A 19,929-nucleotide genomic window follows, 5' to 3' on the forward strand; every position below is an offset into this window, starting at 1 on the left:
GCTTAATCCCAAACATGTGAGGCCACGGGGGACATTTTACATTCAGCCCATCACACATACCCTTGACAAAATTCATATTTTAGGCTCTTTCTGGAGCATCTCCAAATATAGGAATTGAGGTGCGCTTTGTTTCTATCAGCCTGTCTTTGGGGCAAGTTGGTTGGATTTTTACAGTACCCAACTCTAAGCATCTGGTAAGAAAAAAACTTGAATTGTTTAGATAGTTCTTAAGGCATTCTTAAGTGTTTTTTTTAAAAATAAAACCACCCCCCCCCAAAAAATTATTTCTCTTTAGGCAAAGAGCAAAATTTTAGCCATATTTTCATAAAAATTTGCCAAATAAAATTTATATCATATCCATGTTACCCCAAGGTCTTTGAGGGCAGACACACTGTCTTTTTTTTTTTTTATAGTCCTTACAGCTATGATTTACTGATTGTTAGTGTTTGGATAATTAAGCTGGGCATGGCATGCATGCTTATAACCCCAGTCCTTTGGGGAACTGAGACCAGAGAATCTCTGGGGATTGTTGGTCGACCAGTCTGTTGGAAAATGGCAGCTGCTATTCAAGGAAACAGGTGGATGTGTAGGGGACCATCCCTGACATTCCTTCTGTCCTTCACACCTGAGAGCATGGGGCACGTATCTGCACACACATGCATATTCCAGACACACGGCACTCCACGCACACAGACTACACACACGTGCAAAAAAATTGAATGATCAGTTCCAATGAATGAAATACGTGCCAGAAACAGTTTTTCTGTTTTCCTTTAAATGTTGCCCTGTGTTTTAGTGCTGGCACAGATGTGAGCAAAGCCATAGCATTGGCACAGTAAGTTTTAAGACCAATTCCATATATAGAGTAGCAGCTCATATTTAAATAGCAGTTTATAAAACTGTTGGATTCTTTTGTTTAGAAGTGCATTCCCACATTTAAACAGACAGATATATATACATACATACATACATACATATATATATATATATATATATATATATATATATATATATATATATATATATATTAAAATCCCCAGGCACTGAGAAAGCACAAAGCTCATATCTACAGCTTTATTTATTATATATATTACACATATAGTATATGTTATTTATTCCATTGATAAAAATGTACATTCTAAAAAGTTTGCCTGGATTCTCCCATCTATGGAAACTTCCTTCCCAGGTCAGGTCACCGCCCTTTATACTGACCAACTGCCACAAAAATCTGATCCAGCTCTCACTATTGAGCACTGCCGTCCACTGGCCTTGGCCACTAGGATTGGCTCTTGCCCCCTCAGCCCCAGTGCCCCTCGTTCAGGAACCGTTATGGCCTCCACAGCTCACTACTCTGGGATAAATTCAACTGCTTCCTAGACTCCAAGGATCTGAACTTTATTTTAAAAATATTTTATTTTTATTTACATAGAGAGAGGGAGAGAATGGGCATGCCAGGACTACTGCAAATGAACTCCAGACACATGTACCACCCTGTGTATCTGTCATATGTGGCTCCCGAGGAATCAAACCTGGGTCCTTTGGCTTTGTAGGCAAGCACCTTAACTTCTAAGCTATCTCTCCAGTCCCCTCCCCTTTTAAAAAAAACTACTCAGTATATATCTTATTCTTCCCCAACTTAATAGCAGAAGGCTGTGCACATTTCTAATGATTTGGAAGGTCCCATTAAATGTTAGAAGAAGTGACTTTGAACTTAATAATCTAAGCATTAGAGTATGCATACATTTCAGCAAGTAAAGGAAGATACTAAGAAAGAAATCTGATTGCCAATTAGGAATTTTCAAATTTTGTCAATATTCCTTAAAGTTTCTCTGTGGAAATATTTGTTTTGTAGCATAATATCAGGCTTCCTGAACTTATATGAAGTCACATTTTTATCTCTTAACTAGAATGTAGTTGTACTTTTCAATCAAATGTGACTGCTTTGAAAATGTACTATAGAGACAAAGGAGTGTTTTCTATCTTCATAGAATTGTGAGTGGGACATAAGAGGTGCTGACAAGAAAAAGGAGGTGCTGGTTCAAAAGCCTTCTTACAACCATCATGGAATGATATGTACTGTATATCTAAAGCCTTATAGGAAAATGTAATAAGAACAAAAATCACCTTGTTTCTTCTCCTCAGAGAAAAGGCATGGGGGTCTTGAGCTCCTTCATTGTTCTGGAGGGGTTGTAGTATTCATGTAAAACGTCACTTATTAGGGCTAGAGAGATGGCTTAGCACTTAAGGTGCTGCCTGCAAGGCCTAATGAACAGAGTTCTAGTCCCCAGTCCCTGGGTGAAGTCAGATGTACAAGGTGGCACAAGCATCTAGCTTTTGTTTGCAGTGGTTAGAGGCCCTGGTGTGCCCATTCTCTCTCTCCTTCCCACCCTCCTTGCAAATAAAGAAATACTTTTTCTTTTAAGTCACTCATCAAGCTATTTTATGTTGATCTCTTAGTCAGTTCATTGTTAGGCAAGATTTTTTTTTTTGTTGTTGTTGTTTTTTCAAGGTAGGGTCTCACTCTAGCCCAGGCTGACCTGGGATTCACTATGGAGTCTCAGGGTGGCCTCGAACTCACGGCGATCCTCCTACCTCTGCCTCCCTAGTGCTGGGATTAAAAGCACGTGCCACCACCACGCCCGGCAATTCTGTACTTTTTAAAGATGGAAACTTCAGTTGTTTGAGAAATTAATTTGGTTAATAGGAAGAGACAAGGTTTTGGGACAAAGGTATACATGGCCTTGTGCGTTTTCCAGAGTGTTAGGTCCTGTATTTGTTTCTCCTCTACGCTCCAGGGACATTTTGCAAGTTCTTGAGAAATCGTACAATGTCTTAAATGTTTTGGAGTCCTCCGTGCAAGTGGCCTGGTGCCTGCTGCGCAGTAGTACAGTAGATGACCTTGTGGTCATTGCAGTCCGCCATCTGGTTTAAATGGCATTAGGATGAGCCAGGTGGAAGGCCGTCTGTGTGCAGGTTTGCTGTTGCAAAACCTTTCAGTTAAAGGAATCCACGTATCTTCCAATCCCGCTGGATTAGTGCTGAGGCAGTACTACGTGGACATCTGAAGCAGCTGAGATGCTGGCAATGGGAAGCTTGTCTTTTCTCTGTTACTGAGTGATTGAGACATTTCCTCTGGCCTCCTTTATAACAACGATACTTGGTGCCCATTCGATAGTCACACAAGGACCGTGGCAAGTGGGTGCTAAAGGTTATGATCCTTTCAGAGCCATAGTAGCTACAACCATTTATGTCTACTGTCCCTTGCCACACACTGCATAACGTTAGCTGTGGTAGTTTGAATTTATGTCCCTCCAATATACTCAGATGTTTTATTAAACCTTATAACTTGGGCCTAGAGAGATGGCTTAGTGGTTAAGGTGCTTACCTGCAAAGCCTAAGGACCAGAGTTCGATTCCTCAGTGCCCATGTAAAGCCAGATGCATAAGGTGGCACGTGCATCTGGGGTTTCTTTGCAGTGTCTGGAGGCCCTGGTGTGTCCATTCTCTCTGTCTGTCTCTCTTCTCTTTATCTGCTTGCAATTTTTTTTTTTTTTTTTTTTAGAAAAAGCTTGTAACTTGGATTCCCAGACACCTGGCTGGAAGAGGTGTCACTGTGGGCAGATCCTGGGGTCCAGCTCTAAGGTGTTACTGGGGGCAGATTGTTTTCCAGCCTAGATATGCAGAATGCTTGAACTCCGACTGGGGTTCCTGAGGTGTGCCAGCTTGTGGTACTGGTGGTGTTTTTTCTCTTGTGTGTGGATCTGGTGAAGGGGCCAGCTGTTTCCACTATTATGGAATCTCCCCCAGATCCCAAAGTCTGTAATAAATGCCATTCCTTCCATGAACTGTGTCTCATTTGGAGGTGCATCCTAGGAGTGTGGAGTGCTATGAATTGAAATTAGGGCCTCAAGCATGCTAGGAAAGCACCCTTTCATTGACATATGTCCCATGCCTCTTTTCAGTTTTCAGCTTCAGACAGGGTCTCATTAAGTTACCTAGATTGGCCTTAAACTCATTCTGTAGCTCGGAAAGGTCCTAAACTTGTGATATCCTCCTGCCTCAGTCTCCCAAATAGCTGGGATCACAGGTCTGTGCCACCAGGCTTGGCTCATTCATTTAATCGAATGAATATATTATTTGGGTTTCTATTACTTAATTCAAATACCATTTCATCCCTCATCTACTCCTATTAAGGGGGAAATCAAAATATTCTCAACCAAGATAAGAAATGCATATTGTAATAACATTGGTAACCATATGTTACAAAGTAGCTGGTTGTGGTGGTGCACACCTTTAATCCCAGCACTCAGGTGGCTGAGGTAGGAGGATCACTGTGAGTTCACTACCACCCTGAGACTACCTAGTTAATTCCAGGTCAGTCTGGACCAGAGTGAGACCCTACTTTGAGAAAAAAAAAGACAACAAAAAGGGGTACCCATATGCTACAAAGTAACAATATTTGAAGTGATCTTTGTCTTACCAAAGTTCAGCATGAAGACTTATGACCTCACTGATACGATACCATTTTCATATAATCTATTCAACTTAATAACATGGCAATCATTTACTAATGAGTAATTTTTCTCTCTAGTTTGCAAAGGATGTGAGAAAACATCAGTTGAACCTATGAATGGGATGATGCAATTCCAAGACAGGTGAACTTAATGAGTAGCTCAGGGGGAGGAATGGAATTTAGCCCACAAAGTATACATTGTAATTGATAAGTTAATATAAATATTAAACTAGCCAGGTGTGGTGGAGCACACCTTTAGTCCCAGCACTTGGGAGGCAGAGGTAGAAGGATCACTGTGAGTTTGAGGCCAGCCTGAGACTACTTAGTGAATTCCGGGTTAGCCTGGGCTAGAGGGAGACCCTACCTAGAAAAACCAAAAAGAAAAAAATAATCTATTTTATGATTAGTACATTTTTAATGTCGTGAAGAAATATACTCGTTTAGTACAAAGACCTCCCTGAGGTGGAGGACATCATCAGTTCCCTTGCTGACTGCACGCAGAAGGCTGCTGTCAAGGTTTTGCCTGGAGAAGGATATACATCATCTGCCTTCATTTTGTAGTTTTAAATCTAAGACTTGACAAGGTTCACTATCATTACGTACATCACGGTTCCGTGAAATCATTTGGTGAAGACATGGAGGTGGCGGCAGCTCCGTGGATAAAGTGCTTGCTGTGTAAGCGTGAAGGCTGCCGTTCAGACCCCCACCACCCACGTGAATGCTGGAGGCTTGCTGAGGTCGCAGGGCTTGGGAGGTAAAGATAGGAGATGGCAAGGACAAACTGGTGGCTAGCTAGTCTAGCCCACTTGGGGAGCCCTAGGTTCGAGTGAGAAATCCTGCCTTAGCAAATAAAATGGAGAGTGGTCCAGGAAGATAACCAGTGCCAACCTCTGACCTCCACAGGCACGTGCATGTATGTGCACACACATGTCCCCATGTATTCTTTTTTATTTCTTGTAATATTTATCATTTATTTATTTATTTGATAGAGAAAAGACAGAGAGAGAGGATGGGCACGCCAGAGCCTGCAGCCACTGCAAATGAACTCCACACATGCGCCCCTTGTGCGTTTGTCTTACATGGGATCATAATGCTTTGGCCAGAGTAAGATGTGACTCTTATGCATATAGGTGTGAAGAAGGAGGACCTACCTTTTGTTGAGTTCTCATGAGGTGCTGGTATAAAAACTTATCACTTCAGCTGGGCGTGGTGGCACACACCTTTAATGCCAGCACTCAGGAGGCAGAGGTAGGAGGATTGCTGTGAGTTTAAGGCTGCCCTGAGACTGCATAGTGAGTTCCAGGTCAGCCTGGGCTAGAGCAAGACCCTACCTCAAAACAAAAAATTACTTTACATACAATGTTCTGCTTTAAAGTATCAATAATCGAGTGGTATTATTCACAGTGCCACTTTCAGTATGGAGACAAAGCCCCAGGGCCTTGTACTGCCCGAGTCTGCTCGATGAAGGCCTGTGTCAAGAAGACAAGGGGGCAGCACATAGAAACTAGGGAATCCAGAGGCAAATGTTGGAAGTGTCCATTCAAGCACTAGTCAGACGCTGACTGGGTCTGAGGTCTTACAGAAGACTGTTTAAAGATCCCAGAAAGGCAGATGGCCTAACACCTTTACCCGAGATTTGCCCTGGGGCCGTCTTTAGACCACCAGACCCTAAGAATTTGTATCCAGGGGAGGCGGGAATGTCCCTGAAGCCAAAGCAACCATCAGGCATGCTCTGCCCTGATGGATGAGACCGATGAGATGTGTCGGTGAAACCGATGCCACTACATGTTGAAGTCATGCCACCAAGTCAGGCCAAGAGGGTGCCTTAAATACCCTATGGCAAGTCTTCAACAGCAAAAAGCATCCGAATGTAGAAATGGCACTCAGACATTGGCATTCTCTTTTCTAGCTGCCCAGATGTCTCAGTATGCAGCCAGTGAAAATAGCTGTTTGCGTTTAGTAAGTTGGCATTCTGATCCCTGGCACCACAAATGGAGGAGAAAGATTGGTCTTCTGGCTTATGTATTTTAATAGCTTCTGGGTTCACTTGCCATGTTATGATAGCTTGTATATTAATTTTCATACAGGAATTTGGGAGCCTTATTTTATTTTTTTAGAGAGAGAAAATTGACACACCAGGGTCTCAGCCACTATAATTGCACTCCAGATGTTTGCTTCACCTAGCGGGCATGTGTAACTTTGCACTTACCTCACTTTTGTGCATCTGGCTTACATGGGATCTGGAGAGTTGAACATGGGCCCTTAAGCTTTGGCATGCAAGTGCCTGAACCACTAAGTTCTCTCTCCAGCCCAGGAATCATATTTTTCAATTGAGTCTGGTCCTCTCAGCTAAACCTCTCATACACTGATGTCATAGCAATTCTGAAGGTTAGACCAGCATCCCAAGTCCCGCAAGGCCCAGCATTCCCTGAACCTCTCAAACTTCATTGTCTACATAGCATTCTCAATATATATATATGGACACCTGAGCTTACACTTAGTTAAATTTAATTAGAAATTTAAATTTAGTTAGTCATATTAGCCATGCTTCATGTGATCAGTCTTGACAAACGGCTAGTAACAACTGTGTTGAATCGCACGCACTGTTGTAGGGTATTTTGTCATTGTAGAAGCTTCTTGTCAGCACTTCGCTGGATAAGTAACTAAACCTCTGGGGTTCGCTTTGTCCTGTTAGGTATGTATGTGCCATGTGCTTTCCTTCCTCTAAAACACTTTTACTCACCAATTACTACAGTAAGTTCCCCTGTATTTGGTGTGTCAGTAAAGAGATAAGAGCATTTAAGAGTTAGGTCAGCACATAGTTGTTCAGATGGGGTGGGGCTGCTAAGTGAGGCCCAGCCCTTCCTCAGAAGTCCCTCTGTTTATTTCTCTGTGAATCTTCCCTCTTATCAAATATTTACCTTAGCTCAGGCACAAAATGCCTTGCAGCGGGTAAATACACCATAACAACAAAGACCTGCTTCACTTTTAGCATTGATTTCTCTCCTCCCTATGCTTGCAATCCACTGATTATTTTTCAGCTACGGGAACGAACAGAGCATGACACAAAAATTATCCAGTAATTAATATTCACTCTTGGGACCTAAGAGCTTACTCTCCTTATTGTAAAATAAATTAATTAAGATAGAAAAAAAAGCCATCTGTATTAGAATGATTAAGAATGGGATGCTTCTGCCTCTGGCTTCTTTCACTTAACACAGTGTCCTGTAGGTTCATAAATGTTTGTGCAAATGACAGGATCAAGTCATATTGGTCAAGTTATATTCTTAAACCATAGGAGTCATGTGAAGTAAGGTTCCTCTAGCTAGCGTGCCAGGCAACTTTTAGGGTGAAAAGATATGGTGGGACTGAAGGCAGCAGCAGTGGACAGGAATAACTGTAACCAATGACTGGAAAGATTGGGGGCCTTCACTAGGGTCTGTGTGAATAGTGACAAAAGGAATTTGTGACTCAAAACCATGAAGATAAAGGTAGCATGAGGGCTGGAGAGATGGCTTAGTGGTTAATGCGCTTGCCTGAAAAGCCAAAGGAGCCAGGTTTGATTCCTCAGGACCCACATAAGCCAGATGCACAAGGTGGCGTATGCGTTTGGAGTTAGTTTGCAGTGGCTACAAGCCCTGGCATGCTCTCTCTCTTTCTCTCTTTCTCAAATAAGTAAAATTTAAATGTTACATTAAAAAAAAAAAAGGTAGCATTAGTGACAGCATTAGTGGTGGGGAAGATTTAAAGTCTAGAAAGAGGAGAATGACGATACTCAGACAAATGGCCAGTTCACTTTGCAATGTTAGATGATGGTAATATGTTAAATAGACACAGGAAAGGACTGAAAGAAAGGTGAGCTCTCAATTTATAATAGCTGGGAAATGGAACCAGCCTAGATGACCCTCAACTGATGAGTGGATAATGAAGATATGGCACATTTATACAATGGAGTTCTGCTCAGCAGTAAAGAAAAATGAAGTTATGAAATTTGCAGAAAAATGGATAGACCTGGAGAGGATTATACTAAGTGAGGTAACCCAGGCCCAGAAAGCCAAGCGCCACATGTTCTCTCTCATATGTGGATCCTAGCTACAGATGATTGGGCTTCTGCATGAGAATGAAAATACTTAGTAGCAGAGGCCAGTAAGTTAAAAAGGAGACATAAAGGGAAGAGAAAGGAAGGGAGGAGGGTACTTAATAGGTTAATATTGTATATATGTAAGTACAATGATTGAGATGGGGAGGGGATATGATGGAGAATGGAATTTCAAAGGGGAAAGCGGGGGTGGGGGGAGGGAGGAAGGGTAATACCATGGGGTATTTTTTTATAATCATGAAAAATGTTAATAAAAATTGAGAAAAAAATAGAAAGGTGAGCTCTGAGCTTGACTGACAGGTGTGGGGCTGAACAATAGGAATAGACTCCTTTGTTTTCTTACCGCTTTACACTATCAAACCATTTCAAACATGGGGATTACAAGGGCCAAATACCAATTACCAGGCAACCTAACATGAGAATTTTTTTTTCTTTATGCATGATCCTGCCAGTAAGGAAAGAGGAAAGTTGTGTCAACAAAGGTCAAAATGTACAGCATAGTTGATAAAATGAGCATAATTTGATGATTTTTTTTTCTTTATAAGCAAGGTGTAAAATCTTTAAGGGTTGAGCAAAGGGGTTTATAGTCCCTAGTGAGGTACTTGGCAAATGCTTATTTTAACTGAATTTTTAAACAATCCTTAGAGATATGTGACCTGGAGTTCAGCCTGTTTTCATTATCCCCTTTATCCCCTGGGTTCAATTCCCAATTGTGCTATAGTCCTTTGAGAGGCTAATTAAGATACCCGGTTGATCTTGGAATTGTTGTCTGAAAATTAAAAGTTAGCATGTACCCTAGACTTGGCTGGCCCTATGGGAGACTTCCCACTATTACCTGTGCCTTTAGGCTGAACTGCTTATTGCAACCACTGTCTTGGCTGGAGTAGAAATTCAGGAGTGTGCATGAAGAGATGTTGGATGGCTTTGATGACCTATATATGCCTCTACCAAACTACAGATAGTTTTTAAAGCTTTTATGTGCAAGGGTTTAAATTTTGTATATGATCCTACTTATATAAACAAGATGATGCCATGTTCCCAGAAGGCAAGTCCTCTACTGTACACAGTTCATAAAAGTGTTGGAGTTGAGCACATTTTTCTTGTCTGATTTTCAACGGTGGATATCATCATTGGGTATAGTATGAGGGACTTCAAATATAAGGCACAATATAGGGTTGGAGAAATGGCTTAGCAGTTAAGGTGCTTGTCTGCAAAGCCAAAGGACCTTGGTTTGATTCCCCAGGACCCGTGTAAGCCAGATGTACAAGGTGACACATTCGTCTGGAGTTTGTTTGCAGTGGCTGGAGGCCCTGGCACACTCATTCTCTCTCTCCCTCTCTCTCTCTCTCTCTCTCTGTGTCTTTCTCTCTTTGAAATAAATAAATAAAAGTAAAAATATTTTTAAAAACACAGTGTACAAAGAAATTGATTATTAAATATTTGTTGAGTCTAAATGAATATCCTCTGTCCCTTTTCTGTATTTAAATTTATACTTATTATGAAAGTCATGTTAATTTAGAATAGGCTTACATTTTATTTCTGTTCTTAATATATTGTCCATGGTATTTGTGTCAATTTAAAGGATTAATTAAATTTCTCATAAATATTTTATGATTTATTTAAAATTATTAAATTATTGTATTTATTGAGGGAAGTACAGAGCCAGGAAAGGCACCCACGTGGCTAGAGATCCCACGTGGAGGACCTGGGAAAACCATGAAAAAAAAAAAGAGAGAGAGAAAGAAAGTTCAAAGAGCTCCTACCATGGAGCCTAGTTCCCTAGACCTGTTTTTCCACAAACAACCTGGGCCCCTCTTGGGAGGGAGGTCTTTACACTCTGGTTGGTCAAGCTTAGAGCCCAGAATTTGGCTAGCCTCTTCCTGAGACAGTCCCTCGTCCTAACCAATCAGCTACCCCTCTCATTCACCTGAGCTAACTATTCCCTCTCATTCCCCACTCTCTTGAGAAGATACTTTAAATGCTGTTAGAGGAAAGAGGACGATGAGTGATCAGTCTTTTAACTGCTTTTGTCTCAACAGGGGTATAGACATATGGCAGTAAGAGAATCTCTCCAAAAGAGAGAAGCTATTCTAAAAGTACCCTGAAAGTGTATTGATGTAGTACAGGAAGATAGTCCTGGAAGAATATGTTGGGAAGAAACAATAAAAGCAAGGAGTTAATGAGCAGTGGGCACACAGCAAACTGGTCACCTTCAGGGTTGTCCTTGTGGACTTGTAGGCCTTGGGGAGCATTTGAGGGGACCCAGGTAGATGGACTTGGATTGTCTTAGGGCCATCTGAGCATGAGCTAACTGATTTCTTTAAATATTAGTAATTCAGGGCTGGGGGATGGCTTAGTGGTTAAGGCATTTGCCTGCAAAGCCAAAGGACCCAGGTTCGATTCCCCAGGACCCACCTTAGTCAAATAAATAAAAATAAAATATTTAAAAATATATTTAAAAAATAATTCACAGCAGATTCAAATGAATTTCCTCCTGAACACTGTACTTGAACTTCTGGATGGTAGCATGCATGCAAAGAACAGATACATTTATTCATCCAGTTGACAAATCCTCATGGAGCATTGACTGCGCCCTGGTCCTGCTCCAAGGGCCGGAACATAGCAGGAAACTGGTTATGTCCCTCAAGAACTTGGACTTCTCCTGTGGGTATGGTGGCCCATGCCTGGAGTTCCAGCACTCGGGGAGGCAGATGGAGAAGGACTTCAAGCCAGCCTGGGCTATGTAGTGAGAACCAAGATCGGTATTTCATCTATCATATTCCAATAGCACAATATTTTATCCTCAAAATAATAATTTTGATGAATTAATAAAAATAGAGGAAGCTGAGGCCAATTCTGTGGTAGAGCTGAGGTTAAGAACTCTAACTCCTGTTAGTTTAAAAAAAAATGGGCACCTAAATTCTCGCATGTGGGATTTGGACTTCTTGGAAATCACTAGCAGGTGTGTTTGTTTACTTAATGCCTTGGAGGTATGGAACATGAGAAAAGTCCTATGCTGGATGAATGATGAGATGTTTGAACCTGGTGATTTTAATCACAGTGGTTTTGTCACGGATGTCTTTATAGATGTAAAGTGTGCCGCTGTTTTGTTTTAGTTTGCATCCTTCAGTGATACGACTTTTACTTCTCGTCACATTTTCCAGGTTTTAGGGGAAAAGCCGGAACTTCCGGATGGCGACAACGATGAGGATGACATCGCGGACATCACCAACAGGAAGATGGCAAAGCTCTACATGGTGAGTCTGCCTGGGAGCCATTCTGGGGTGTCCACAGCACAGGATGGGGGGACTGTGTTGGAGGGTCTGTCTTTGCTCTGGTGGACAGTTCTCCCTTTGCTCTTATAGAGAAAAAACTATTGCAGACAGTTTTTTTTTTTGGGGGGGGTGGTTTTCGAGGTAGGGTCTCACTCTAGTCCAGGCTGACCTGGAACTCACTATGGAGTCTCAGGGTGGCCTCGAACTCACAGTGATCCCCCTTACCTCTGCCTCCCGAGTGCTGGGATTAAAGGCGTGCACCACCACGCCTGGCTTCAGGGTTTTTTTTTTTTTATCTTATTAAAAGTATTATTTCTATTATGGTTTGTTATATTTACTAAAAATAACAAATGAAAGTATTGCTGTGACTTACATAAAATTACGCATTACTACCATATTAGTTTGCAATAATATTTTGATATATTGTAGTCAGTAAATAATAGAGTAAAATTTTCGTAATATGATTCTTATGAATTCATAGTAAGATTATAAAACCTTCACCTTTTTTAGAACGTCCTCATCAGTCATGATTACAGATTTCTTTGTTCTAGGGCACAGCTCTGAAACTAGTTGGTTGGAAGGAACCAGGAGAAAACCAGTTCTGTCCTGGGCACTGGCTCACCTCGTGCTATGTTGACTGTGTGACCTTGGGCAGGTGACCATCTGAGTGTGCATGTCCTAGTCTGAACGGAAGAAGAGTGGAGAAGGGAGGGAGGGAGGGAGGAAGGAGAGAGAGATTTCTTTAGAAATGAGAGTGGTAAAATCCCCGGCTCACCAGTGTCGGAGACTAACAGGAAATTTCAAGCATTCTCCCCCCATACAACTTCTAAGCAAGTAATTTGGAGCAGGGGATAATCCACCAGAATACAGTCGTTTCCTCATTTGCAGCGGGAGGAAGTTGCCTTTGGTGCTCCTTAAAGGACTTTTTAGCTGATAATCTTCATAATTTTAAATAAAGGTCAAGCAGCCAGCTTGTGTACCATGACCTCCCTTTTGCAGTGAGAAAGTGGCCTATTTGCAGAAGAAGGCAAAGGAAAATATGGTTACCATTTCTGCTAAGCATTGGCAATTTTAACATGAGCTATATAGAAATTGTTATCTAAATACTCTGTGGTTTTGCTACTCTCTTGAAAACTTTTTTTTTTCCTACAGCCTAATAAATACCATTTATTTCACATCACCAATCAAACTTCTTTTTCCTCTTGGACAGCATTATGTATTAAAGAAATATTTTGAAATAGGAAAGTGTTGATCTTGAATCATGGCCCCCTCTAGTGGAATCATAACATATTGCACAAAAGTCCTTTTGGAAATAATTTGGGGCCAAATAAGATTGAGATGCCAAATAACCAAGGGCTCTTTCCAGTAATGCAGGATTCAAACTCCCCTCTGGTTCTGTCAATTGCCACCACTATTTTATAAAAGGTATGAGTTCTGCATATTTAACATATAGGTAGCAGACTGCCCTGCAATCCTGCAAGCTGACTTTGGAAACCAGTGCATTCTGCATTCTGATCAGTACCTGAATTTCACTTTCAGTTTTGTAAAACCGCTTGAAAATATAAAGCCAAAAAACAGAGGGGGGGGGGACCGGAGAGATGGCTTAGCGGTTAAGCACTTGCCTGTGAAGCCTAAGAACCCCGATTAGAGGCTCGATTCCCCAGGACCCACATTAGCCAGATGCACAAGGGGGCGCACGTGTCTGGAGTTCGTTTGCAGTGGCTGGAGGCCCTGGCGTGCCCATTCTTTCTCCCTCTCTCTATCTGCCTCTTTCTCTCTCTGCTTGTCACTCTCAAATAAATAAATAAAAAATTTAAAAAAATATTTAAAAAGTGTTACTTCCAAAAGGGATATACAAGGATTATCTTGATAATTTTCACAAATACATTATTCAGTCATAGGACTCAATATCTATAAGGCTACCTAGACTCTACCGAGGCACCCTGAGCTCCCCCAGTTCAGAACCTGACGTGTGACAGCCCCCCAGAACTGTGGCCTGAGCGAGTGTGGATGCTTCGGCTTTTCATGTGCACGCACCGGGTGTGGGATCCGTTGTTCTTCAGGTTACGAGCAGTGATTCTGGAAGGAAGGGACTCACGGTGCTGAGAACATGTGAGCCGTACAGTGAACACACACGTGTTATTGTCACCACGAGTTTCCTTATGTTTAAAAGAAACCAAGCAAACAAAACAAACCTTCGCGGGAGACTGGTTGGGGAGGGGAGGGGTGCTCAGAATGGGGGCGGGAGGGGGACTAGCGAGGGCGTGCAACATGATCGAAATACATTATAGATCTGTAAACTGTCTAATGAAACTCCTTACGTATCAGTGCTATATGCCAATAACACTAAAATAAAACATCTGGAGGTAAAAATCAGGTTCAGGGACTCTGTTCTGAGACGGTCCTATTGAGATACAGTACGGACACCACAGACTCCTGTTCTTTTTTTTTTTTTTTAATTTTTTTTTGTTTATTCTTATTTATTTGAGAGCAACAGATAGAGACAGAAACAGGCAGAGAGAAAGAGTGAATGGACTCACCAGGGCCTCCAGCCATTGCAAACGAACTCCAGAGGCGTGTGCCCCCTTGTGCATCTGGCTAACGTGGGACCTGGGGAACCGAGCCTCGAACCAGGGTCCTTAGGCTTCACAGGCAAGCGCTTAACCACTAAGCCATCTCTCCAGCCCCAGACTCCTGTTCTTAAAGCGCGCAGTCTGATTGCATGGCATTCACGCAGCTCTATAGCTACAGCCGTGGCACAATTTTAGAACACTTGTGTTCTCCCCAAATGCCATGGTGTTTTAAACACTTTTTCTTGACAATTTTCATTCATATACATAGTGTATTTTGTTCAGAATTCCTTCTTATTACTTTCTTTTGTCTCTCCTTCCCATCCCTTCCCACTGAACCCCTTCTTCTTTAGAACAAGCCCTTCTTCTAGTTCAATGCCATTTTCTTTTACCTCCTCCATCATCCAAGACAACATTTTGACAGGCCCAACGTGATGCACGTCGCGTGCAGGTAACAAGGTCATGAATACAACTGCCGCTTTGTGTCTGGAAGGCAGCATTCAGCATTCTTTGACTCTTGCATTCTTTCCACCACCTCTTTCTTTTTTAAATTTTGTTTATTTTTATTTATTTATTTGAAAGTGACAGAGAGAGAAAGAGGCAGATGTAGAGAGAGGGAGAGAGAATGGGCGCGCCAGGGCCTCCAGCCACTGCAAACGAACTCCAGACGCGTGTGCCCCCCTGTGCATCTGGTTAATGTGGGTCCTGGGGAATTGAGCCTCCAACCGGGGTCCTTAGGCTTCACAGGCAAGCACTTAACTGCTAAGCCATCTCTCCAGCCCTTTCCACCACCTCTTATGAAATGTTCATGGAACCTTGGGGTGATAGCAGTGTCTCATTTAGTGCTGAACACTCGACTGTAGCTTCTTTTTAGCACACTGATGGATTTTGAGTCTCCCCAGTGGTCACCACCATCTGAAAAGAGAAGCTTCTCTGAGCTGGGCGTGGTGGCTCACGCCTTTAATCGTAGCACTCGGGAGGCAGAGGTAGAAGGATCACCATGAGTTCGAGGCCACCCTGAAATTACATAGTGAATTCCAGGTCAGCCTGGGCTAGAATGAGACCCTACCTCGAAAAAAAAAAAAAAAAAAAAAAAAGAGAAGCTTCTCTGACCAAAAGTGAGAGCAGCACTAACATATGGACATAAACACAATATTTACAGGGAAATCTGATGGGCATAATATATCCATTTAAATAAACAACCAGTAGTACCTTCCTTTCCAGGGTTTCCTTATGACTAGGTTTTCAGTACTAAGCACGAACTCTGTCCTGTGGAGCAGGCCTCAAATTCAACCGGAGAGCAGTTGGCTATCCCCAACAGGCATGCCACTGTGGCGCCAGTGGGCACATCTTGTCTGGCTGGCCAGCTTGCAGCGTCCACTGAGCTCGTGGTTTCCATGTCAGGTTTCAGATGCAAGCGGGTCCATGCAGGTGACGGTGGTGGCGGAGGAAAACCCCTTCTCCATGGCAATGCTGCTTTCAGAAGAGTGTTTCATCTTGGACCACGGTGCTGCAAAAGAAATTTTCGTTTGGAAAGGTACAAGATGCCATTGAGATGGTGACTGCATTTCAGATTTGTAGCTACTTTCTCAGAAGGGCAAAGAAAACATCTTCTTAATTAAAAATAAAGTTGACCTTTTGATAAATGTTCTACGAATCTCTCACAAAAATCTACCCATGTTCCATATTCCTACTGGCATCATTTAGCAGGGATCATGGAGTCAAAGATGGCATTTGGGCGATACATATATGTTGTTAGTATTTAATTTAATTTGCAGGGAAAATTTTTTTAATGTTATGTGTTTCTTACAGTTTGACTTCTTTTTTAAAAAAATATTTTATTTTTCTTTATCTGAGAGAGAGAAATGGGCAGGGGGAGAGAGAAAAAGAGAGAGAGAGAGAGAATGGGCACACCAGGGTCTCCAGCTGCTGCAGATGAACTCCAGATACATATACACCCTTGGGCATCTGGGTTACGTGGGTCCTGGGGAATTGAACCTGGGTCCTTTGGCTTTGCAGGCAAGCGCCTTAACCACTAAGCCATCTCTCCAGCCTCAGGAGTTTTTGCCATTCTTGCAGTGCTATACTAAAATTAATTTTAATTATATTTACTTTTGGTGAGCAAGTATTTCCTTTTTATGAAATATTTATTTATTTGCACACACAGGGAGAGAATGAGAATGGACATGCCAGGGCTTCTTGACACTGCCAATGAATTCCAGATGCATGTGCCACTATGAGCACTTGGCTTTACTGGGGAATCAAACCTGGACCTTTAGGCTTTGCAAGCAGGCATCTTTAGCCACTGAGCCATCTCTCCAACCCCAGCAAGTGTTTCTTAATCCTAACATAGTTTCTCTGTCTGAAACTGTCTCTCCAATCTGTCTTTTATTTTAGGCAAAGATGCTAATCCACAGGAGAGAAAGACTGCAATGAAGACTGCCGAGGAATTTCTACAGCAAATGAATTATTCAGCCAATACCCAAGTATGTGTGAAATGAATTCATTAGAAAACACTTACAACATGAAAGTCATGGCATCTTCACAGAGCTCATGAAAAATTTGATTCAAAATAATGTATGTTTATGTGTGAACACATGCCGTGGGTGTCATACGTCCCTCGTCCATTCTTTGTGTAGGGGAGAGTTTTGCAGAAACTGGGCACCAGACCTTTTTAGGGCTCTATGGGGCTGCAGCTCACTTGGAAGAGTGCTTGCCCAGCATGCACTCTGGGAGAATCAGAAGTTCAAGGTCTTGCTCGACTATGTAGTGAGTTCAAGACCAGCCTGGCATACACAAGACCCCCCCCCACCTCCAAACAAACAAACAAAAACCAGCCCACTCATTTCCTCCACAGCCTTTAATCTCTAACTCAACATAATCAACCATGGCTCATTAACTAAGAGCACATACCATTAATTCTTGAGGCAAGTTGGGCGGACCTAGGCTGACACCCAGGTAATAACTGACTTCCTCAAGACCAGCTTAGACGCTGGCTAGCTGCTCTTTTCCCCTGTGAATCACTTTCTTTTATTTACTCCCTTTGTTTTATGACCTGGTACAAGTGCCACAGTGAGGTTTTGGACCCAGGTCTCTTATGAGCCTAACATATGCAGACTAATTTGGCCACAGTGGTAACACATGAAAGAAATTTCTTCTTACCTCTCATGCAGATTCCAAGGCAGTGACTTCTTAAGGTAAAGCAGCTTGCACAGTTTTCTGGATTGACAATTGCAGTCACAGGAACAGTGCTTTTATTTCCTTGGTTCTTTCTCCTACTCGAGTAATCTTGTTCCTTGAGCTCTTATTTTCTCATTTATTATTATATTATCTATTTAGTTTTGATTTCTCAATGTAGGGTTTCGCTCTAGCCCAGGCTGACCTGGAACTCACTATGTAGTCTCAGGGTGGCCTCGAACTCATGGCTATCCTCCTACCTCAGCCTCCCAAGTGCTGGGATTAAAGGCATGAGCAGGTACATCTGACTTATTTTATTTTTTAATATTTATTTGCAGTCGAGGAAGACAGAATGAGAGAAAGAGAGAAAGGGAATGAATATGAATGGGTGCATCTGGCTTTATGTACTTACTGGGGAATTGAACCTGGGCTGTCAGGTTTTGTGAGCAGGTGTTGCTAACCACTGGGCAATCTCTCTAGCCTGCATTTATTATTATTATTTTAAATCTCAGATTCAGGTTCTGCCAGAAGGAGGTGAAACGCCAATCTTCAAACAGTTTTTCAAGGACTGGAGAGATAAAGATCAGAGCGAAGGCTTTGGGAAAGTGTACATCACTGAGAAGGTGGCTCAAATACAACAGATCCCATTTGATGCCTCAAAACTCCACACTTCTCCACAGATGGCAGCTCAGCACAACATGGTGGATGATGGCTCTGGCAATGTAGAGGTATTTCTATACCTGTTTCTATGTGGGTAAGCCCCTTTATACCAGTATGGTGGGAATATCACTTTGGGAATCTACAAACATTTTTGAAGGTGATTCTAATTGGTAATGGAACTGGTCCTGCACTGTGTACTAAGTCATGAACATTACAGCTGGAAGGGACTCCAGCTGACCTTTGTATGCAGTTTACACATGTGAATGTTGACATCCTGAGGGGAGAGGTGATGTGTGGACAGCAGCTTTTCGTCCCAGAAAGCTCGTGTCTCAGGTTGTCCGATGGAGGGATATTGCTCACAATGTGCTAACGACCATCAGGTTTTCATTCCCCTACATGTTGGGAGACATTCTTGAAGCAAACTGAGCATGGATGATCTAAAAACAAATCCTTTCAGAGCATTCAAGTTGAGTGGGATGATTAACCCAGTTTAGGTTTAATATGTGTTTTGAAAAATCTCCTAATCATTCTAACTCAAATCTCTTCAAACTCAGTCCATTCCTTGATAGTTAACTCAATGAGAACTAGATGATGCCACTTTTTTTTTTTTTTTTTTTTTGAGGTAGGGTCTCACTCTAGTTCAGGCTGACCTGGGATTCACTATGTTGTCTCAGGCTGGCCTTGAACTCACAGCCATCCTTCTACTTCTGCCTCTGGAGAGCTGGGATTAATGGCATGTGCCGTTATGCCTGGCAGAGAGACAGAGAGAATAGGCACCAGGGCCTCCAGCCCAAATGAACTGCAGATGCATGTGCCACCTTGTGCTCTGGTCACTGGGCTTTGCAGGCAAGTGCCTTAACTGCTGAGCCATCTCTCCAGCCCTAGCTACCAGAGACTTAGATAATGTCACTTCTGACGTGTATCCATGGGTCTTGCTAAGTACATTCATCAATGCTGGACCTGTGAGGATATGAACCTTCATGACATGAACCTTGGTCTCTCGCTTCACCCTTCCAGCACTGTGGGGACTGACTTCCTTCTTCCCCCTGGTTTGTGTTCTCATTCCTCCCTCTACCATCTGGCTAACATTCCTTCTTTTCTCAGCAACTCAGTCTAGTTACAGCCACACTTCTTCTAGAAGCCTTGCTCAACATGGAAAAGGCCTTTCATGGAGTTCAACTCATAGGTAACATTCCCCCCCAACTCAGGACTTATTACATAAATATCCCAGCACTGTTCATTTACTTGCAGACTCTTCCTAGACTACCAGTTCCTTGAGGACAAGTGTTAAATGTTTTATGTTTTCGTTCCACGATTTTTCTACAATGCTTGGACCAAGCTATTTCATCCAGACACTTGGAGAATGATTTGTCCTCTTTTCTAAGACATGAACCATGACCCTAAGCTGCACAGGGTTTGGGGAGTGGGAAATAGCAAAGGAAAAAAAAAATTGCAGATGTCCCAGATGGCCATTGCCAAAGTGGCATCATCATCTGGGTCTGGGCATGTCCCTTGTCAGATGTCCTTCCTGAGCTCGCAGGCAGATCACAGAGGACGCTCACCGCAGACGTGACTCCTCAGCACGAGCTGGGCTCAGGGTGCTGTCTCTACCTCAGGCCACGGCGTCTCTGTGATG

General features: G+C 42.5%; 1 protein-coding gene across 1 annotated transcript in view; it reads left to right on the forward strand.

Annotated features, from left to right (window-relative positions):
• Positions 1 to 19,929, forward strand: part of Scin (scinderin) — a 90,408-nt gene that overhangs the window by 40,499 nt on the left and 29,980 nt on the right. Inside the window, exons 5-8 of the mRNA XM_012947554.2 lie at positions 11,776 to 11,868; positions 15,861 to 15,993; positions 16,854 to 16,942; positions 18,146 to 18,361. Coding sequence (XP_012803008.2) covers positions 11,776 to 11,868; positions 15,861 to 15,993; positions 16,854 to 16,942; positions 18,146 to 18,361 — 531 coding nt within the window. The remainder of the gene's footprint in view (positions 1 to 11,775; positions 11,869 to 15,860; positions 15,994 to 16,853; positions 16,943 to 18,145; positions 18,362 to 19,929) is intronic.

The sequence above is a fragment of the Jaculus jaculus genome, chromosome 16 (assembly GCF_020740685.1).
Source record: "Jaculus jaculus isolate mJacJac1 chromosome 16, mJacJac1.mat.Y.cur, whole genome shotgun sequence".
Lineage (NCBI taxonomy): Eukaryota > Metazoa > Chordata > Mammalia > Rodentia > Dipodidae > Jaculus > Jaculus jaculus.